The sequence below is a fragment of the Gadus macrocephalus genome, chromosome 20, assembly GCF_031168955.1.
Source record: "Gadus macrocephalus chromosome 20, ASM3116895v1".
NCBI lineage: Eukaryota > Metazoa > Chordata > Actinopteri > Gadiformes > Gadidae > Gadus > Gadus macrocephalus.
In genome coordinates this window covers 486,454-510,023 of record NC_082401.1, presented here as the reverse complement: position 1 = coordinate 510,023, position 23,570 = coordinate 486,454, and the positions used below count along the sequence as shown (strand labels likewise).

The 23,570-nt window shown below is 43.1% G+C and overlaps 2 protein-coding genes and 1 long non-coding RNA gene across 3 annotated transcripts in view; 2 read left to right on the top strand and 1 right to left on the bottom strand.

Annotated features, from left to right (window-relative positions):
* Nucleotides 1–23,570, top strand: part of LOC132448178 (uncharacterized) — a 123,504-nt gene that overhangs the window by 93,850 nt on the left and 6,084 nt on the right. The window lies entirely within an intron of this gene.
* On the bottom strand, nucleotides 13–23,520 carry LOC132448870 (NLR family CARD domain-containing protein 3-like; the record flags this gene model as incomplete). The annotated part of the gene is made up of 6 exons (XM_060040417.1): nucleotides 23,183–23,520; nucleotides 10,216–10,304; nucleotides 9,952–10,068; nucleotides 8,669–8,785; nucleotides 2,239–2,339; nucleotides 13–1,643 (listed from the first exon to the last, which is right to left on the bottom strand). Coding segments are annotated over exons 2-6 (2,049 nt in total), but the record flags the coding sequence as incomplete, so codon positions are not given.
* On the top strand, nucleotides 18,666–19,534 carry LOC132448979 (uncharacterized). The gene is made up of 2 exons (XR_009523474.1): nucleotides 18,666–19,189; nucleotides 19,286–19,534. It is a non-coding gene; the product is annotated as an uncharacterized LOC132448979 (long non-coding RNA).

The following is a 23,570-nucleotide window of genomic DNA, read 5'->3' as shown; positions in this document are numbered from 1 at the left end:
CTGATTTCCTTGGATCTCCTTCACTAGAGAACAGTCGTTCAGCTCATTCAGACAATGGAACAGATTGATGCTTCTCTCTGGAGAAAGATCTCCTTCTATCTTCTCCTTGATGTAAGACACTGTTCCCTCATTGGTCTTTGACCCACTTCCTGCCAGTCGCAGCAGACCTGTTTTAATCTGAGTGGTCAGTGATCTTTTTTTCTGTCCCAGCAGACCTCGTAGGACAATCTGATTGGTCTCCAGAGAGAGGCCCAGGAGGAAGCGGAGGAACAAGTCCAGGTGTCCGTTCTCACTCTGTAAGGCCTTGTCCACAGCACTCGGGTAGAGGAGGAGTTTATCTTTCCTGGAGGTTGAGAGCAGATTGACACCAGTATCGATGAAGGACAAAAAGACATAAAGGGCAGCCAGAAATTCCTGGATGCTCAGATGGACAAAGCAGAACACCTTGTCCTGGTACAGCCCACACTCCTCTTTAAAGATCTGGGTGAACACTCCTGAGTACACTGAGGCTGCTCTGATATCGATGGCAGAGTGTGCCATATCTGCCTCGTAGAAGATCAGGTTGCCTTTCTCCAGCTGGTTAAAAGCAAGTTTTCCCAGAGAAACAATGATCTCCCTGCTCTCTGAGCTCCAGTCTGGATCTGTTTCAGCCCTCCCATGGTACTTCCTGTCCGCCTGTATGGACTGAACCCTCAGGAAGTGGCTGTACATCTGAGTCACGGTCTTGGGCATCTCTTCGATCTGGGAATTTTGGAAGATGTCCTCCAGAACTGAAGCAGTGATCCAACAGAAGACTGGGATGTGACACATGATTTGGAGGCTTCGTGATTTCTTGACGTGGGAGATGATTGTGCTGGCCATCGTCTCCTCTCTGAATCTCTTCCTGAAGTACTCCTCCTTCTGTTGGTCGGTGAACCCCCTCACCTCTGTCACCATGTCAACACACTCAGCAGGGATCTGATTGGCTGCCGCAGGGCGTGTGGTTATCCAAATGCAAGCAGAGGGAAGCAGGTCACCCCTGATGAGGTTGGTCAGCAGCATGTCCAACGAGGTGGACTTTGTGACATCATTCCAGATCGGGTTTCTCTGGAAGTCCAGAGGAAGTCGACACTCATCCAGACCATCCAAGATGAAGACAACTTGGAACCCGTCGTATCTGCAGATTCCTGCTTCTTTGGTCTCAGTAAAGAGGTGATGAAGAAGTTCCACCAAGCTAAACTCTTTCCCTTTCAGTAAATTCAGCTCTCTGAAAGTGAGGAGAAATGTGAAGTGTATGTCCTGGTTGGTCTTGCCTTCAGCCCAGTCCAGAGTGAACTTGTGTGTTAAGACGGTTTTACCAATGCCGGCCACTCCAGTCGTCATCTTTGTTCTTATTGGTTGATCGTTTCCAGGTAAGGGTTTAAAGATGTCTTCACATCTGATTGGTGTTTCTTCCTTGGCTGGTTTCCTGGAAGCTGTTTCAATCAGCCTGACCTCATGTTCCTTGTGGACCTCTCCACTGCCTCTCTCTGTGATGAAGATCTCTGTGTAGAAGTCGTTCAGATCTGTTCGCTGTCCTGCTTTAGTGATTCCCTCAAACACACACCTGAACTTCTTCTTCAAATGAGACTTGATTTTATGTTGGCAATCGACAGCAGCAGATCCTAAATGAGAAAACAACAGATGACATCAGTTAGTGGATGGTGATCAGTGGAACCAGGTCAATATTTCCTGTTCAATTATCAACTTCATGTTATTTAGTGGCTTCATTACTATTATTTCCACAGCAATATGATTGGTCTAATGATAGTAATAATGATAGTGAATCAGTGTAAAGTGATTTGCAATGTTGATACAACAAGACAGGGTTTCATCACTTCAACTGAGTCGTTCTGCTGTTGGTCTGCAGTATAATGATTAATGTTACTTAACCTGATAGACCCACAATAACCCTACATATATTGGTCAAACCATCTAACCTGATACCCCCACCATAACCCTACATATCTGGATCACGCCATTTGACCTTATACCCCCACAATAACCCTACATATCTGGATCAAACCACTTAACCCCCAACATAACTCTCCATATATGGACTAAACCATTTACCTGATACCCATTAACTCTACACCATTTAACCCCAAAGAGGAAAGATACTGCTCCTTAAAAATATGATTTCTTCTCTTTTTTAAGATCAGATCTGTTTTGCCCTTCAAAATAATAGTCTCTTTTGTCTTCAAAGTACGAATCTCTTACCGCCCCCCAGTGTGTCAGCCAGTTCCTCCTGGTTCATCTCCAGCTCTGTTTGATGCTGCTGTACAGACTGAGCACTGGTGACCTTTGACCTCCCCTGGTGTCTGTGGAGAACACACACACACACACACACTTTAATTTTTCCTGACTTGGAAACATCAGTACCAGTAACGTCTGATAACAAGAGCCTGCTCACTCCTGCTGGACTCTTCGAGAAAAAGAAGAACCAGGATTTATTGACGTTTGATAGAAGCTGTATCTTTTATTTTTTTTTGTAATTCAAGTTTTTTTTATTGAATTTAGAATTTTCGCTTGGGTGACGGAACAATGTTACATATACAGAGATATTCTTAAAGGCACCCAGTGCAACTTTCAAGGCTTAAAAATAAACATTCAATTTCTAGTCTTTTTTACACGTAGTAAGTTTCAATAACTCCATACCATTACATACCGACATTCAAGCAGCAAAGATGAGACGTCGTTGTGTGGTGAGAACTGATAGAAAATCGATAACAACAACAATGCCGCCATTTTCTTTATTTTTTGTAACCTACAATAAATAAAGCAGGCTTCCAGTCAATGGAAAAATGGCTTCTCCCCACCGGCGATTGTTGTTGTTTACGATTTTCTATCAGTTCTCACCACACAACGACGTCTCATCTTTGCTCCTTGAATGTCGATATGTAATGGTATGGAGTTATTGAAACTTACTACGTGTAAAAAAGACTAGAAATTGAATGTTTATTTTTCATTGAATGTTTACATAAAGTTGCACTGGGTGCCTTTAACTACGGTACAAATAAAGTCTTTGCCAAAATCAAAATCAAATTAATAATAAAAAATAAATAAAAATACTTATAATAATACGTATCTGTAAACACAAGAGAAAACAAGAGCAGCTCTAAGGGCACATTCAAATTGGAGTGACTAGAATGGTTATCCATGCAAAAATCAAAAGCATCAGTACATTCCATCAACTGTGTTCACGCTACAGGTTTATCGGTCAGTGAGATATATGTCCAGAAACTATCCCACGCTGGTGCTTTATCCTTGCTTATAGTATTCAGCTTATTAAGCATGTGTTCATATGAGGCTGTTTTTATCATGGCGTTAGCCCATTCTTTAAACCCTGGAGTTGTAGGCGTTTTCCAGTGTTTAAGAATCATCCTTGCAGCCACTGTAATGCCAACCATGATGACAGAAAACTCTTTACTTGACATGTTACATAGCTGACTTCTGTCACCTAGCAGGCAAAGTCTCGGAGAGATTGGTATTTCCCTCCCGGCCAATTTGCCAAGGTACTCCAAAACAAATCTCCAAAAGGGCTGAATAGATGGGCATTGCCAAATACAGTGTGATAAAGTACCAGCTTCTTTCTGACATTTCCAACATAAATTGTTATTCATTACTCCCATTCTATATAGTCTTAGTGGTGTAAAGTAGTACCTGTGTATTATTTTATATTGGGTGAATTTACCTTTGGCTTCCCTTAGGTACTTTCCATTGTCAGATATAATTTTTAACCATGTACTGTCCTCCATTATGCATCCCAAATCTTTCTCCCATATTACTTTTAGGTTATGACGGTCATAGCTAAGCAATTGGTTGGTTTTCCTATAAAACATAGAAGCTCGTTTGCACTCCCCAGGTAGTTTGAAGTAATCCATGATGTGGTTCCCATCTCTGTACTGACTCTTGGAGGTAATACAGCTCCTGATTTGAAGGTACTTCCAAAAATTGTCTTTTCCCTTGAGTTTATATTTTCTCACCAAGTCTGAGTATGATACAAACACATGATCTTCAAATAGATCAGCAATGTTACATATACCACTACTATGCCACTTCTTCCAAAATACTGACGTCTTTCCAATTTTAATCATTGAGTTATACCATAAGGATGAGTAGGATTGCTTACAATGTGACAATTTAAAAATTGTATGTACCTTGGTCCATATCTCTTTGTGGTGTGCCATGATAGGATTGGGTAAATTAAGGGAGACACTGGGAGAGTCTATCAATAGGTGGAAAAGGGAGTGCCAACTTATTTTCAATAGCAACCCATTCTAATGTATTATATTTATTCCAGTGTCTGGTTTTTTTGGCAATTTCGAAAGAGATGTAATACATTCTTGGGTCTGGCAATCCCAGTCCGCCTTTGTCTCTAGGTGAGCACACTTTGCTAAGCTTAATTCTGGGTCTTTTCCTTCCCCATAAAAAGTCTTTAATTATTGTGTCATATCGTTTGAACATCTGAGGGGATATAGTTACTGGTACCATCATGAGTATATAATTGATTTGTGGAGAAATCACAATTTTTTATAAGATTAACCTTTCCCCATAATGTCAAATTAATTTTCCCCCATTTATCTAAATTAGTTTTTATTTTTTGTAGTACTGCTTCAAAGTTAAATGCCGGCATTATTTCCACAACCTGGCTTAGTTTTATTCCCAAATATTTCATCCCTTTTGGTACTCATTTAAAACCAAAGTTTGTCATTAAATTTGAATTGAGTAATCCCGTAATAGTCATGAATTCCGACTTTGTCCAATTAATCTTGTACCCTGATCATTTGGAATATGATTTTATTTTGTCCATGAAGTGGGGCGTCGAATTCAATGGGTCTTTTACCAGCATAAAAATATCATCCTCGTACAATAACAATTTGTGCTCTTTCCCGCCTCCATCCACTCCTTTAATATTTGCATTGGCCCTAATCGAAATAGCCAGCGGCTCCAATACGATATTAAATAATAATGGAGATAAAGGGCAGCCCTGACGAGTTCCTCTGGTAAGGTTGAATAGAGTGATAATTATCCCGTTAGTCATCACGGCTGCCTTTGGGCTTTTATACAAGGTTTTAATCCAGCCAATAAATGTTTGTCCGAATCCAAAATGTGATAGAGCTGCAAGCAAGAATTCCCATTGAACCCGGTCGAATGCCTTCTCAGCATCAAGTGAGGCCAACGACCGGGTCTCTTCCTGTCCTGTTGGACCATATCAAGTGTAATAGTCTTCTCATATTGTCTGTAGACGACCTATTCTTCATAAATCCTTCTTGGTCAGGGTGTATGATGCTTGGTAATGCACTTTCCAGACGTAAAGTCAAGATCTTAGTTGAAATTTTACAATCAAGGTTTATCAAACTCAAAGGTCTGTAATTAGCAGGGTCTGTTGGATCTCTGTCTTTTTTTAGGTATAACAGATATCAAGGCGTTGTAGAATGTTGGAGGGAGAGAACCTAATGTGAATGCTTCATTATATACCCCTTTTAATATTGGGGCAAAGATATCTATATATTGCTTATAGTACTCGACCGGAAATCCATCCATGCCAGGTGATTTACCTGCTTTCATGCATGAAACAGCCTTCCTAATTTCGTTCTCTGATATGGGACTATCAATCCCTTCAATATGATCAGTTGACAATTTAGGCATATTTAAGTTAGTTAAGAAGTCTGTCAGCTCTTCCTGTTGGGGATTAATGTCAGATGTGTATAATTCTTTATAATACAGTTGTAAAACATCATTTATCTCCTTTGTTGAGGAGACTGTACTATTGCCTTTCTGAATAGCTGGTATCACATTATATGAGTCTTTTTTCTTTAGTTGCCTGGCCATTAACTTATAGCTTGGGACAATTAACGTTGTCCCAAGCCTAAATATAGCATATTCAACTTTTTTATCGTAGATTTCCTGCAGCTGGAACTTAAGCTTTTTCTTTTTTTTTTGATGAATGTGCTATCATTTTCCCTCTAACATAAGCCTAAGATGCTTCCCATTCCATTGCTCTTGTATTAGTACTGCCAGCATTAATTTCGAAAAAAGATTTAATATCCTCCTTCAACAGTTGTTTAAAGTTCTCATCTTGTAGTATTGACGTGTTCATATGCGATCTTTCATTTTTTCTCTTGGTCAGTATTTATATCAATGCCAAGCTCTACTGGCGCGTGATCAGAGAGGGCCATTGCATTTATTTTACACTTGACAACTTATTTTATAATGGTGTTCGAAATCAGAAACATATCGATCCTAGAGTAAGATTTATGCGAGTGTGAATAGAAAGTATATTCCCTTCCAGTAGGATTTATTAATCACCATATATCGACCAAGCCCAAATCCTTGTTTAACATATGCATTGCCGCTCTATCCTTAGGCATTACAGGGGCACTAAATTTGCTTCTATCTACGCAGGCATCCAAGACTTGGTTAAAGTTTCCTGCCAATATAATTAGACCCCCAATCTCCTCCTGTGTCTTATTCACATTGTGAAAAATTCTTGATCACCTTTATTCGGTGCGTAAATATTGCACACAGTATCAACTTAGACCCATTAATCAGTGCCTATATACACACCATTTCTACCTTCTTTATCCTTGATCTTCTTAAGTAAAATAAAACCTACATTTTTGTTTATCAATATGATTACTCCATTCTGCTTACTGGAGATGGAGCTATGAAAGATATGTCCAACCCAGCTCCGTTTCAATTTCAGTACTTTCAATAAAGTGTGTTACCTGAAGGAAAGCTATGTCTGGCTTTTTATGCATCAGATAAGTCAATACCCTCCCTCTCTTAACGGGATTCCCACAAACATTTATATTCCAGCAAATACATTGAACGCCTGGTCATATTTACGTATGAATAGTATGTTGAAACTCAGTTTTAGGCCAGCAATAATTGTGTCCCCCATGCTTCTTGCAGTTGTCTCGTTTGGCTCATTTGTACTTTAATCTGTCATCCCCAAGTGCAACTTAATCAACATCTGATGTGTGAAAATGGTAACCTTAACATCTCTAAGAACATGAACATACAGAACCTTAACATCTCTAAAAACATTAACATATAGAGAAAAAAACCTTAATTTAGGAAGGGCCCGCCTAACACCTGGGGCCTCTGGCTTTTCTCCAGCCATAAAAACAAAACAGAAAATAAAAACAAAATAAACCTAACCCTTTGGTCCGTGGGGTATGTACACCTAACCAGTAGAGACTCACTCCCCGGCTTTGTTGCTCAGGCAGAACAATATCAAGCTCAACCACCCTTTTCTTAATGTTGTCCAAGACAGTCTTCCTTATAGGCCTCCAACACTCCTATCAGCTCACCCATCTGTACTGCAGTTCGCCCTGATGAACTGCTCTGCCTCCTTGGCGCTTGCGAAACTCCGGTTCCTCCCCTTCCATGTGCATCGCAGGGACGCTGGATGCGCCAGCGTGTATCTCACATTGAGCCGTTGCAGCGACCTCTTCACGGATGTAAACGTTTTTCTTTTCTCTTCAAGCTCCTGTGTCATGTCAGGAAACACGGACAGTCTCAAGCCTTCCCATTCGATCCCACGCTTTTCTGGCCGCTCTCACTACTTTATCTCTTGCCGGCTGTCGCAGGAATCTGATCAGCACTGGTCTGGGCGGTTGTCCGTCATTGGGCACGGGAGCGAGCGAGCGATGCGCTCTTTCGATTTCAAATTCACCGCCAACTTCAATCCCGAGGCCCTCGCCCAGAACTCTCTTTACACAACTTTCCATAGTGCCGTTCGTTCCGAAGGTTTCTTTAAGCCCCACCAGTCGCACATTATGTCTCTTACTGTGATTTTCAAGCACCTGCATGCGGTTCCACATAGCGTCCATCTTTTTCTCATCGTGCTCTCTGTTGCTCATTAGCCGCTCGGTTAGGGTTAGGGTTAGGTTAGGTTAGGTTCGGTTAGGGTTAGGGTTAGGGTTAGCTAACCCTCGGTTGTGTCCTCCAGCTGGTGGATACGGCCCTCTGCTTCTTCCAGCTTTTCCTGTATCCCTTCCACCGTGTTCTTCAGCTCAGAGGTTGTGTGTTCCTGTATCCCTTCCACCGTGTTCTTCAGCTCAGAGGTTGTGTGTTCCTGTATCCCTTCCACCGTGTTCTTCAGCTCAGAGGTTGTGTGTTCCTGTATCCCTTCCACCGTGTTCTTCAGCTCAGAGGTTGTGTGTTCCTGTATCCCTTCCACTGTGTTCTTCAGCTCAGAGGTTGTGTGTTCCTGTATCCCTTCCACCGTGTTCTTCAGCTCAGAGGTTGTGTGCTTGATTGTTAAAATATCTCCTGCAATCCCCTGCAGCATGGTGCTAATTTTGACGATCTCGGCATAAAGATTATCCGTGTTCAGTGTAGTTTGGTCGCTCTGTTGCGTTAAGCTAGCAGTTCCCGCATCGTCATTTGGAGACAGACTATTCCTGGTCGACCTGTGGCCCGCAGCCTGGTCTTCAAAATATTTCGAAGTAGCCATTCGGGTTCAGGTGAACTCAGAGTTACTTAGGAAGCTGTTTCTACAAAAATGAGTGGACTATGATATGATAATTAAGTAAATATATTGGTGGGCTAGCGGAGATCTTTACTGAGCTGCCATCTTGCTCGACGTACCCACATGACTCTAGAAGCTGTATCTTTATGATATATGATGATTCCTCACCTCTTCTCAATCGACTGATTTCCATCTTTAAAGGTAACAGGAGGTCCCATAGAGCTGTCACTCTTCATGGAGACACAGCTGGGTCCAGGGGAGTCTGCTCTCTGCTGCTGGACTCTTCTAGAAAACAAGAACCAGGATTTATGGATGTTTGATAGAAGCTGTACCTTTATAATCTCTAGGGCTGTCAAGTTTTGGTTGGTTGGTTGACTGGTTAATGGATATGCACTTGTTGGACCAAATTGTCTTTAGTCGGACAATGGCTGGTGTTCCTTTAATAAGAACAAAGAGCTTCTTAATCCATTATTTTAGGGCCTGAAGGGACAAATGCAGACCGATGTGTTTTATATTTGAGTGACGGGCTATATTGTGTTAGAAATAACATTAATTATGAATACAAATAAGGTTGAAGGCTCCGTAGTTTCTGTTTTAATAATCATATGGTTTAATAAACGATAAGACTTATAAGACAAGAGGTCAAGCCCCTGGGTTTCTTAACGTTTAACTGGCCCATAAGGAAGACCGCTAGTCCTAACTTACTGAACCTTTACTCCGCAAATAACTCATTGATTCCAACAAAGTCATCGATCTGGCAGCATTTGGTTAAAAAGGACGACAAAAAAGCATGCAAAGTGTAGAGTAAGTTTGTGGGCAGATCAGCTAAAATGGTAAGCTATGAGTACTTTTTTCTTAATATGTCTGATCAGTGGCGGTTTTAGGCACGGGCGAACCAGTCAGCCGCCCGGGGTGCCATATTTGTGGGGGGCGCCAAATCACATGGGGGGCGCCACGAGCAGTAAAAAAAAAAAAAAAAAAACTTCAATGAAGTACATAACATTGTGTGGGGAATTGGTGTTTTGGCGCCCCCTCTGGCTGCAGGCGCACCTGCTCATTGAGACGGTGCCGTGCACGGACGGAATGAAACCCCCACTGAAGTCCGTAGGGTCATGATACAAACCCCCCCAATTCTTCGGTTGTGTCGTCTCTAAACGACGCTGCCCGACGCTCCGTGGCTCGTCCCCTGTCTGCTTCTTATTGAAGCTCTGCCCTAACCGAGTCGACTCTGGCCGAGAGGGGTCTGAAACCCACTGACCTTCTCCAAACAGCCCTTATGTGATATTGAGGCTAGCAGGTAGAGTACAACGCACTGTGGTAGATTCTGTTGATCTAGAGACAACGTGCACATTCTTTTATAATCATCTTTTCACCATTGACCAATCGATTGGTCAGAGAGTTGGTTGGATTTAAGAATACAGCCCAAATCATCAGCTCTAATCATTTCTTACCTTTTCTCAACAGACTCATTTCCATCTTTAAAGCTATTAGGATGTTCCATAGACCAGCCACTCTTCATGGAGACACAGCTGGGTCCAGGGGAGTCTGCTCTCTCCTGCTTCTCTGGGCTTCAACAAACACACACACACACACACACACACACACACACACACACACACACACACCTTTTACTCAGACTAATGTTGGAGTCATGATGCATCACTGCTGAGCTCTGAGATGGACAGCAGTCACAGACAGAGAGATCCTCTTCTTACCTCTTAGCTTTGCTCTGACGGCCATGTTCCCCAGACAGAGCGGTCTTAGAGGAAGGATCCCTATTCTCTCTCTCCTCATCCATAGTAGACTGGAGAAAATACGTTCTGTCCCATACGGTAAAAAGTTATAAAAGTATAAATGTAAGGGAAGAAACTGAGGTTAAAGTGTTTATGAACATGAACACTTTAATCATGTCACGTGAAAGGTTTTCAAAGCGGAGAAAGAAAGGCTCCTCGCTGCGACGGACGGTTCAGGGGCCGTATTCACAAAGGATTTTAGGGCTAAAAGTAGGTCCTAACTGGCGAATTTAGGAGTAACTCCTAAAAATAATGGGCGTGTCACTCTTAAATTTAGGACTCCTAACTTTTTTCACTAAGAGCAATTCACAAAGTATTTTAGGCCTAAAAGTAGCACCTAAGTCTAGGAGAGCTTAAAAGTCCTCAAGAGGACTCCTAACTCAGTAAGACCTATTCACAAAGAATCGTAAATGCCTGCGAGACGAAATGTTAGGGTATTAAACTTGTTGTGGAGTTAATCGCAATGCAATAACATCCCCGACTAACAGGAATAATCCGATCAGTCCCGAAATAAAATGTTTGGCCACTACGTTATTTAGCAACAGGGGAAATGCAACTTTGCAATGCCGACGATTTAAAAATATCGCAACCATCAGTCAGCCGTGCCATAAACTTTCCTTTGGACATTCAACAATTACACAGGATCAAAGCCAACTTCATGGCAATTGCAGGTATGCCCGGTGTGGTCGGTGCTATTGACGGGACGCACATAAAAATAATTGCGCCATCAAAAGACGAGGACGTGTTCGTCAATGGAAGAAAGTGCATTCCATCAACACGCAGGTTGTTTTTGATGCAAATTTTAACATAGCCTACTGGATGTTGTTGCAAAGTGGCCTGGATCTTCAGCTACCCATGATTCGCGCATTTTAATGGAGAGCGGTCTGAGGCAGCTTTTTGAGATGTACCAGTTGGGTGTCACTTGCTGGGAGACAGTGACTATCCATGCAAGACGTGGCTCTAGACACCCTACCTCATTCCACAACCGGGAGCACAGTTAAAGTATAACATGTAAGTGATTACGCATATTACGCTTAGTCCTACGTGTAAAACACATCGTATTGGCTCTGTGACGCCTTTTATTTGTTGAATCCATATTTATTATTGTTTACTGATTTCTTCCATATATGCTAGAGCACACAAACATACACGAAATGTTGTGGAGAGAGGAATTGGGCAGATGAAACGTCGGTTCATGTCCTCCACGGCGAAATACGCCTCACCCCAGAGAGGACAAGCACAGTCATTACTGCATGTGCCATTCTACACAACCTCTGCTAGCGGAGGAACATTCCACAGCCAGACGATGATGAAGATGATGATGATGATGATGGCGATCAACATGACAATGAATTTGGCCGTGTGGAACCGAGTGGACTGGCATTTAGGGATCACTTTGAAAACACATTTTAGGTAAACACCTTGGCACAAATCAGTCAACACTTGTGTAGTTCATAACATTTATTTTCTTTTAAATGTTACGTATTTTTATTGTTTGCTTTCTCTCTCTCTTGAACGTGCAGGCTACAACGTCATTATCGTGGTCTGCACAAAATTGTCATCATGCGTGTATTCTGCTAACTGCACTATAACTACTTAATAGGAATTCATTTCTAGCCTAGGCTATTTCCTTGTTTTTCGGTGATTCAGTGGGCTCGTCTGAACAACCAATCACCGAACTGACTGCTTCTAAACTCGTGCACGAGAATTGACGTAATCCATAGCAACGGCGCGTCACTCTTAGTTCACTCTTTGTGATTTATCCTTAGTAAGAGTAGGTCTCAGCGGCTTTGTGAATAACTTTTAAGAAAAAACTCCTACGTAAAATGTTTTAGCGCGAGTTAGGAGCACTCCTAGCGGTAAGATAAAATGCTTTGTGAATACGGCCCCAGATGAGGAAGTTACTTGGCTGAACCGCCCCTCTAAGCGCATGTCACATGTATTCTGGGAAAACGGGTAGCGTGCGTGCGCACACACACGCACACACACACACACACACACACACACATACACACACACTAACACACACACACACACACACACACACACACACACAAACACACACACCGAACTGTTGGAAGGGGAAGTACTTGAGGAACTGAGAGAGAGAGAGCGAGAGAGAGAGAGAGAGAGTGACCCTGCGTTCACACCAAAAGATGCATTTGCTGCCCGAACGCGTTGCTGCCGAAGTTATGCGGCGCCGCAAATCAAGTTTTGCGGCGCTGCAAAGGTTTTGCGGCGCGTCAAAAGGTTTTGCTGCGCCGCAAAAGTTTTGCTGCGCCGCAAAAGTTTTGATGCGCGGCAAGTTTTTCCCGCGGTGCTTCTGAATTCATTCACAACCATGGCCGACATTACGAGCATCATATCTCTTTACCTGTTGTGGAAGAGGGAGAGACGTCGGAATGCTCGTCGTCGTTTATGGATTCATGACACCATTCGGAGCCGTACAGAGCTCGGTGAATTTCACCGTCTTCTGTAGGAGCTCCGTCTGGATGGCAAACGCTTCCAGCGCTATTTGAGGCTGACTCCAGCCCAGTTTGATGACCTGCTAGCTAGGATCGGTGCTAGGATCTCTCGGTTGGACATTTATACTTATATTTATACAACTGTTGTATAATGAGCGTATACAGCACACGGCGAGTGAACTGCTCCATAGGATAAATTGCCGGCGAACCGCTCTATCGGAGCCTTCTCTCTCGGAGGGACGCTAAAGTGTGTTGCATAGCGACCATCGATGCATAGCGGCAGCCAGGAGGGACTACTATTTTGTATTCTTTAATTAAACGGCTATTTTGACTTTCTTGGTTTCTTTTTAAATGTAGTGTGTCTATGACTTTCGTTTCGCCATAATAGTAACCGTTGTATAAAAGCAATACATCAGTCAGTGGCATGTGCTCATTATACCACTGTGAAGAGGGTCGCCGGCCGGTGAAGGGGGTATAATGAGCACATACCACAGCCTGGCGTGATCTATTGCTTAAATATATATGTATTGGACACTTATAACTGGCCACGGTGGTGTTGAAGATCACCGGGTATGCGGAGACTGCAATTATTATCTTCTCCTCCATTTAAGTAACACTGATTGGCTGTTACGGCATGTCACTCAGTGGCAACGCCTCAGTGGCAACGCTGTTGAACGCTGATTGGCTGTCATCACGTTTGCAGCGAGGCAAAGGTTTTGCGGCGCGGCAAAAGTTGAAATATTTCAACTCGAGCAGCATTTGACGCGCCGCAAAATACGTGAACGCGCCCTCCGCCCGTGCCCGGCAGCGGGCACGGGCATGCCGTGCCGCAAATCAGATTTTGACGCGCCGCAAATCAAGTTTTGCTGCCCGTTTTCTCGGCAGCAAATGCATCGGCAGCAAAGCAGCAACACGTCTCTACATTCACTTTGAATGGGATCACGACGCGCGTCAACTTTTTGCATCTTTTGGTGTGAACGCAGGGTGAGGGGGTGTTCACACAGGCAGTTTTTTTTTCAGGTGCGGGTGGATGTTTTACATTATATTCCTATGATACAGGGTGTTTTTGTAAAAACATCCTGGGTGCTTTTAAAAACACCGCTGCCAGCGGGTTTTTTTCACTGCTCTGGGTGGTTTTCAAGTTGGGATAAATTCAACTCGCCAAGAAAAAGCACCTGACGTCAGGTAGTTTTTTAACAGCTGACCAATGAACGAGAACCTACGTCACTAGGAAAAACGTTGGAAATTCAAGAATGGCGACCCAAACCAAGACATCTTTCCCGACGGAGCAACTTGTTGTTCTTGTCAGTGAACATGTTGAGTTGTATGACATGACCAACAAATTATACCACAACATTTATCACAAGGAGAGTATCTGGAGGACGATCGGTGGGATTTTGGGACATAAGTGTAAGTATTCATTTTAATGTTTATCTGCTCACCTAACAAACTATCCAGTTATCACCGTTAAACGTGTTTCTAATAACATTTCTAGCGAGAAATATACTTTTTACTTGCATAATCTTTAGTCAGTGATTGTGTCTGATCTTTAGTTTTATAGTTATTAGGAAGATTTTATCGGCTCGATGTCAAAGATGTCCGGTTGCTAGGGACGCTGCTTTCGCACAGCTGAGGGCACAGCTGAGCTGAGGGCTGTTGATACGGACAACGCGAAAGCGTTAGTAGCTGCTAGAGAAATTCTTGGTAGGGCTTAATCCTAGCCTGTTGTTTACTTTTATTCACTGTAGGGGAGGATTGCCGTGACAAATGGAAATACCTTAGAGGCAAGTACGGCAAAGAAAGAAAGGAAATGAAGGAGAGGAGGAGTGGATCGGAGGGAGGACATAAACACAGTTGGAAATATGTAAAAATTCTATCTTTCCTGGAGCCTTATGTCCAGGAAAGGCTCACAATTAGTAACTTCGACCAGCCAAGCCAGACAGCAGAGAGCATTTTGAATGCAATGTGTGAAAACAATGAGGTAAGACTAGATGAGATTGAGCTAATGTGCCATGATGAACAGGCCAATTCATAATTGTAGGCTAAATCAAACGAGTGAAGTTTATCAGCTGTATGACTATGTCCTGTGTTTAATCCTGTGGATTGCGAAGGAAAAAAAAATTATGCTTTGTGTAATGTTGTGTTTTGTCCCGTGTTTCCTTTACCTGACAGACTACATTGGATGACACAATCAGTAGTCAACCTGGGCCTGGTTCTTTAAATGGCAGTTCATCAAGGCCCCCACCCCATTAATCTAGGCCCCCACCCTCTCCATCTCCACCCCCACAACCACCTCAACAAGAACAGCAGCAGGAATTCGGGCCCATGAGAGTACAAAGAGGGAGGAAGAGGCAGGCCACTGCGACCATAACCCCCTACCAGCAACAGGTCCTCAGTGCCCTTGCGAAAGAGGAGAATGAGCATGAGCGTTTCCTATTGAGCTTTGCACCCACACTGGCAAGGTTGGAGCCTCGCAAACAGGCATTGCTAAAGTGTAGAATGCAGTCCCTGTTTTATGACATAGAGTTTGGAGAATAAATTAAATTATTAAATTAAATTATTACATTTAAACACAAACATCTGCTTTGTACCTCTTTCTTTACATTAGATATTCTGAAGGACATTTAACATTTTATCTTGTTTTATCACTACAATACCCACTTTGATATACATAGGAGCCACACAATTTCTATTAGGTATAAAAAAAATATTTAAACTTATGTCAGCTTTATCGTTCATGGGTGTGGTACTGCTTCCAAGATTCAGAGAAAACTTCAACTTCACCACATCATCTGGTGTTTGCTGGTGATGAAATGGAATAGCTTTTAAGCAGAAGCTTTGGGTAGCTCTTAAAAGAGCTGTTGGTTTGGTTGGTTTTTTTAAGGCCTATGTAACGGACCTATTGTGTATCCACCTGTATTGTGCCCCGGAACCTTTTGTTTACGTCTCACCCGGTACCCTTTTAGAGGCGCACAGCAGCATTCACGGCGATGCGTGTTTCGCGCGTAGTCTCGTCGAAGACGTAAGTTAATATGTCTTAAAGCCTGTATTTTGGTTATATAAATGTTGGGTTCATATTGAAACATTTTGTGTGTACGTTTTATAGTTCATTTGTCTTACACCGGTTGCATTTCTATGCCGTTTTATGTCTGTGAATAGCGTATGAAGCAAGCTAACGGCTGACCCATGAATGTCCGGTGAATGCAACTTTTCCCTCTCAATTTACCCTCGTCTTGCACCCTTGGCAAGCGGAGCGAGGTATGTTGGTTTGTGATGAAATTAGATTAGATTAGATTAGATTAGGCTTTATTGATCCTTTTGTGATGACTCCCTCAAGGAAATTGATTGTCCAGTAGTTTACAGAAGAAACACAACACAATATTAAATTATATACAATATAAGATAAACAATACACTCTAGATCAGTGGTTCTCAAACTTTTTACCATGAGTACCACCTTAGAAATGATTTGGCTCTCCAAGTACCACCAGAATTAAAATAAAGTAGCGTAGGCCAGTAACTACATAGAGATTACACAGAAGGCATTAATATTAATGATTTATTGTTCATATGACTGAAGCAACTAATGTAAACTCATGTATTGTATTTAAAAAACTTACAACGTGACAATACTAACAACTGATCTGCATCAAAATATAGGCCTACCCAGCAAACCCATCCAACCTGCTTCTATATTTATTCTTAATGCAGGCGAGAGAAGAGAATCCTTTCTCGCATAAATAAGTGGTGGCGAATGGAATTAGAAAGCGCACGGCCTTGTCCGAAAGCGCCGGATATTCGCCTCGTCGCTGCATCCAAAAGTCCAGCAATGTCTGGCCTCTGAAAGTTGACTTCAATGTCTCGTCACAGGACAGTTCAATTAATAGCTCCTGCTCAAGAGCCGATAGGTTCTCCTCCAGGACGTCATGAGCCTTAACAACAAATGGAATGCGCATCCATGTATTCCCCTGCACAATCGCAGGGAAATATTCAGCGAACTGTTGTCGGAGAGATTTCAGGTGCTCAGCAATGTTGTCCCTGACTTGATCAGCGAGCCTGAGGTCATTGTCAGAGAGAAACGTCTCCAGATTAGGGAACGCAGACACATCACCAGTCCGTATTTTTATCTGGAATAATTCCAGCTTTTTCAGCATCGCACTGATTTTGTCCTGGACATCAAAGGCACTGGTAGAGAGTCCCTGCAGTCCCAAATTCAGCTCATTCATTCGGGAAAAAATGTCAGACAAGTAGGCGAGCTGACTGAGCCACAAAGTGTCATCAAACACACCTGATAAGGGGAAGCTTTTGTCCTGCAAGAACACTTGGACCTCCCTGTGCAACTCAAAAAGCCTGGACAGCACCTTCCCTCTTGAGAGCCATCTCACTTCTGTATGCAACAGAAGTTGGACATGCTCGCTGCCCATCTCATCGCAGAGGACATGGAAAAGGCGAGCATGCATCGGTCTGGATTTAATGAAATTGACTGCTTTGACAGCTGTGTCTAAAACAGCCTTTAGTTCTGCGGGCATTCTCTTCACTGCAAGAGCTTCGCGGTGAATGCTGCAGTGAGTCCATTGCACATCAGGTGCCACCTCCCGGATTCGGGCCACCACTCCGCTGTGGCGACCTGTCATGGCCCTTGCACCGTCTGTGCAGACTCCGACGCACTTTTTCCAATCAAGCCCAGTCTCTTGGAAAAAGGCATTCACGAGCTGAAAGATGTGCTCAGCTGTAGTTCTCGTCTGAAGAGACTGACAGAACAGAAAATCCTCATGAGTTGCTTTTTCATATTCTTATCTGACGAACACAAGCAAATTAGCCAAATCTGCAACATCGGTGGTCTCGTCAAGTTGAATAGAAAAGTAGGGACTGTCTTTAATGCGTTCCACCAGTGTTTGTTTAACATTTTCTGACTTATCTTGTATCCTCCGTGACACTGTGTCATTAGAGAGCGGCACCAAGCTTAACTGTTTCGCAACGTTCTCCCCACACATAATGCTCGTCATCTCTTTTGCGAATGGTAAACATAGCTCTTCAGCAATCGTGTGCGGCTTACCAGCTTTTGCTATAAGAAGGCTGCCACGATAGGAAGCTTCCTGAGCTTTGGCAACGGGTGTAATGCTGTGCCTAATTGTTGATTTTGACTGCTTTAGCTCATCGCGTTTTCTGATGAAAAAGTCAACTGGCTTTTCTTTCAGTGATGGATGCTTGGTGGAAAGATGCCGAGTGAGATGTGATGGCTTCATGCATTCATTGCTGAGAACATCTCCGCACACAACGCACTGTGGTCTTGGTTCATCCTCAGACCCAGTCCAAGTAAATCCAAGATTAATGTAATTCGAGTGGTATTTCCTTACAGTTTTGCGTCGTTTGCTATCCGGTGCTGAAACCTCACTGCGCAAATCACTGCAAGCACTATTAGCACTAGCGCTAGGATCACCTTGACTGTTGGCAACTTCATTTTGTAACACACTTCATTTTGTAACACACTTGTAACACAAATATACTCCTTATATTTCCTTGGAGCCAAGATTGCAACGAGTTTGCAGTATTTTTGCTTCCCCCACTCATCATCAAAGCAGTTATAACTATGCCGGTTTAACATGCTCCAAAGAAGAGGCTCGTAGTAACGTCTCTTTTGGGTGCGCACGCACACGAAAAACAACGGCAACATACACACAGAAAGAAATAAGGAGAAATAAAGCCTAGTTTAATTTTAATTCCATTTAGAAACCGTGTGACTTATGTGTTTAGTGTTTGTGTGGCTGGACATTCACGTTTATGTAACGATTACCGATTGCTTCAATTTTTTCGCGCATACTCCACGTACCACTAGATGGCGCTCGCGTACCACCAGTGGTACGCGTACCACAGATTGAGAACCACTGCTCTAGATAACTATAAAACAAAAAGTAAACAGTAAACATTATAATAATAATATAAGATAAACAATAAACTCTTAACTAACTAACTATAAAAAGTAAACAAAAACAGTAAACAATAAACTCTTAGCTAATATAGAAAGTAGAGATAATAATAGAAGTAAAACAGGATTCAAGTAAAATAAAAAGATAAATGTAGAGAACTGTATAGAGGATTAATATAAATAAATAAATATATATAAATAAATAAATGTAAACATATATATATATATGTTTGTGCCTAGATGTTATCCTGCCAGGGCACTCGTCCAGCTTCAGACATGAAGTACTGAGCAAACTTCTCCCTCACTGCCACAACATCTCTGCCAGCATTGTTGGTGCCAAGGCAAGGTGCGTTCTGGAGACCTTGTGATGGCTCAGCTGTGGATGTTCCAGTAGATGACCTAGCCGGTATTGTAGTGCTGGCATCCCACCTCAGAAAGTTATGGAGCATGCAGGTGGCCTTTACCACGTTCTCTGCCACTTCTGGAGAGACACACAGCACCCGACGGTACACTCTCCATTGGGATGCCAGTATACCAAACGCACACTCGACCATTCTGCGCATGTGAGAGAGACGGGTGTTAAACACTTTTTTTTCCTCCAGTGTTGTAGCCAGGGTATGGGCGCATGATGTTACGCCGCAAGGGGAAGGCTTCGTCTGCCAGAAACACATGAGGCATCGGGCCAAGATGTTCTGCCCCTGGGAGGATGGAGTCATCCGGGATACCCAATGTGTTCTGCCGTAGGGCAGTACCAAAAGCGGAGGAGGAGAGGGTTCCCCCATCACTGTTTCTTCCATAGGCCCCGATGTCAACAAGCCTGAAACAGTACCTGGCGTCGACTACAGCCAGAAGGACGATGGAAAAAGTGCCTTTGTAATTGTAATAAACAGAGCCACTGGAGGGAGGAGCCTCAATGACTACGTGTTTCCCATCCATTGCCCCTAGGCAGTTGGGGAAATCCAGCTGTTGGAATCCAGTGGCTATCTTTCTCCACGCTGCTTTGTCTGGAATAGGCATGTAATCTGGCAGGAGGCAATCCCAAATAGCTGTGCAGACCTGATGAACTATGCCTGCCACAGTGCTGACACCCACCCTGAAGGCGAAAGCGATGGACCGGAATGAATCGCCAGTTGCCAGATACCTGCCCAAAGAATGATATTTAGTTTAGTCTGAAACAATTGAGCAAGCACGCATACACCTGTTGATCTTGATTGTAGCCGTTAGCAGTTAGATAGCAGTTTCTATTTCATTTGCAGGCCTGACAGTCAGGTAGGTAATGCTAGCAGTCTACATCCTGTCCAACGAGGGACGCTATACATATAAAATAGGCCTACTCTGAGCACCTTTAAAACAAGACTGAAGACTTTTATGTTTGCTTTAGCTTTCTGCTAAATCTTAAATACATTGCACTTTTTTAAATTTGCCTTTATATTCTATTTTAATACTAAAATGCCTTTTTAACTTTCTATTTTACCCATTTCTTCTTCTATGACAATGTTTATATGTGAAGCACTTGAGTCTGCCTTGTGTATGAAAAGTGCTATATAAATAAAGTTGCCTTGCCTTGCCTACGTATGCTGAAAAGGTGAGAACAAGCTCTGCAACACCAAAGAGTATGGGAGGCAAGACAACATAGCTTACATTAGACCTGTTGCTAGGTAACCTACTACCTGCTTGTTACTAGTAATAAAATAAGCTACGAGACATGCGTCTGATTTCATAATCCTTTTTAGAAATATATTTGCGGATTTACCTTAAACAAATGCTGATTCGTTCCTCTGGACTGATGGCTTGCCTCATGTGGGTGTCTTGCCTTATTATTGAAGGCGCAACGATGCGCAACAAGGTTTCAAATTGACTCTTGTCGAGTCTGAAATATGCGCTGAACCGTGCATTATCAAACCGTAGCTCCTGAATCAAACTATGAAACGCCCCGTACTGCTGCCGTCCCCGGTTTATGTCATGCACCCACAAACGGGAAGGTTCATCGTTATCCTCACCGTTGTCATTTAACGCCAAAACAAGGGCTAATTTTCTCATCCTCGACATTGTAACTGACACTGTAGCGTAGTCAAACCACTTTGATGCGGTAACTGATTTGCAACGTTGGCTCTAGAACATTCTGCTCGAGAATGAACTTGACAAAACCACCCTGTCAGTTTTTTAGTTGGTAAAAAACCGCCCGGGTCAGGTGTTTTTTAATATAAAAAAACTGCCTGTGTGAACACGCCCTGAGAGAGTTTTCACTAAAGGTCTAAGATTAAATGATGCAAATAAAATAATAAAATGAATTGTTATCGTGGATATTTTTTCAACACATTTTTATACAAATCTATGTATTCTATCAAAATTATGAACCAGCAGTTGAGTGAGTGGTCTAGTATTTGCCCTTTAGAGCGGATGTTTCGAGTTCAAGTCCTGAGTTCGTCGTTGAATTCTGTATTGTATTGTGTTGTATTGTATTATAGTACTTAACTGTGTAGCAACTGCAGTAGCTGCTATCATGGCTGTAACACGGGGAATTGGTTAGCCTAGCGATTGTTGCTCATCAGACTGCATCTGATGAGCAAGCAGAGAGGAACAAACGGTTCCCATGCATGACCACATGCGTGTGCGGCACGCACAAGTTAATAGAAATGATGATAAATTAATTATATATATCACAGAGCAGGATGGTGAACGTTTACAATATCTCATGTCAATTTACAATAGGCTAAATGTGTCAGCGTTGGCTGACTAACTCTTTTTGATATTTATCCTGCGCGCCTCCTCTTTGCAATGGAATTTGTTTAAGATATGAATCCATTTAATGAACGTACACACTAAAACACACTTTTTAAAATAAATATTTGGAAACAAAAGTTCATGTTTCCCGCAGTGTGCCTCTCTTGTATTGAGTGGGTCTGCAGGATGCAGGATCGCACTCTGCACAACCAAGTCGGTTAAAAAGTCACGGTCACGCACGACTCTGTAATCAACGCTTTCCAAGCATCGGTGGTGATGGGGACTTTCTCCGCTAAGGACAGAATCGTACATTTTCTCCAGCCACACAGTCATAGTTTGGCGACATTTCACTGTGTAATCTGCCTCGAGAAATGCGATCAGGTCGCGGAAGACTACGTCACGTCTCTGGCAAAGGCTGCCGTGTATAAAATAGCATGCATCTGCATCAGTTATATTCTCAATTTAATTGACAGAGCATCCCTACAAAGTATTTAGGTTAACTATATAAGAGAGTAGGTTTAGTGTGTGTCTGACAGGGGGTGTGCCATCACGATGGTGGCCCTCCATCCTGATGTCAGTCAGCCATCACGATGGACGATGACATCGTCCATCGGCACAACCCCAGTAGGCAGTGTATTTGTTTTTTTTTCCATTAACTCTAACCCCCGTACTAAGTCGCCGGATCCGATCCCCCGCTGCGTTCCGGGACCTCCCATTTATTAAATTAAGCACTGGGTCAGTCAATTTTGAATATTCAAAGAAATGGAAAATAAATGGCATGAAAAGTACTTCGATTTCTCCAGTAATCCTTCCTAATCTACTAACTGCGTGGGGATTGAACCCCAGACGACCGGGTGCAAGTCCGACCCGCTACCTCGAGACTAGCTCCCTATTTATGCATCCATGGTCCATATTCATTTAAAATATGCATTCAACCGATCTGCGATTTTTTGCCAGGTAGCCTCCCTGTATCTATGAATGGTTACGGTGGTCCCTTTTTGAGTTATTATATCCTTGTACTCCTCATAGACCTCCACAAGCAGCTTCTGTTCCCCGCTGGAAAAGATCCCGTTCGGTCCTTTTCGGACATTTGATCCATGATTCGACATTCACGGTTCTGGGCTGGTTACATATCTTGTGAGGAAGAACACTATGCTGGGATCCTACTGGATCTTAGCACTGGTTTAGGGCCTTTCAACAATGAGGCTTATGACAGAGCCCTCAGGCGGGCGGCAGGCGACTGACTTCATCCTCCATCACCACACTACACTCCCTGTTAACCACCTCAGCCCCCCCACCGCTCTCATACATTCATTTTGGGTTTTTTCATTTATTTTAGCTAAAGTTAATGTTGTATTATACCTGCTTGTGCCCGTGCCCTTCTCTCTCCTTGTGCCACTAGTTGGTAATATAGGTTTGAGCACCTCCTCTAACCTAACCTTGCCAGAGCCCAGCTATAACCTATGACTTCATGCTTCATTATAAATGCATCCCCTCCGCCCGTCCCCATGACTTCTTGTTTTGATTGGTTACCTGTTGAGCCACTCCCACTCCTGGTAACTTTCCATCCCTCCTGCCCCTCCTCCTCTCCCGATTGGCTCATACCCTGGTGAGGGATTAGGAGTTTACCCATTGGTTAATCAAACAGACGGAGCTGGTTTCCAATTTGTTTTTAGCTTATTTTTATTTTCGCCTGGTTGGCTTGGGCCTTTTTGCCTTTTGTTTTAACCCTATTAAATACTTTCTGTAACTGCTCTTGATACCTCTTAGCTTACCTTTATTCAACCTGGTGTTTGGCGTGACAAGGGTTTGTTCTGGCCCTCTACCCTGATCCAGCTTCTCCCGGTTGCTTTGACCGGTTGGTGAGTACCCCAACATCTGTGTGTTCAGCATTTAAGTGTGTTTAAGTGTGGTTACATTTTACACACTGAAGACTACAAACACACAAAGAGAGAGAGAGACCCCCTCCAGCTAAATGACCCCTCTCCATCGAGGCTCCTGGAGCGGCAGCAAGCTACTCCGGCCTTCTCTGGCGACCCCAGCTTCAACCCTCCCAGAGCGGGGAACGCTCCAACACCTAAGGCTTCACAGCAAAGGAAAGAGTGTGTGTGCGTGTTGTCGCGGCAATTTCTCTATCAGAGTTTGCGTCTAAGACAGATGAGA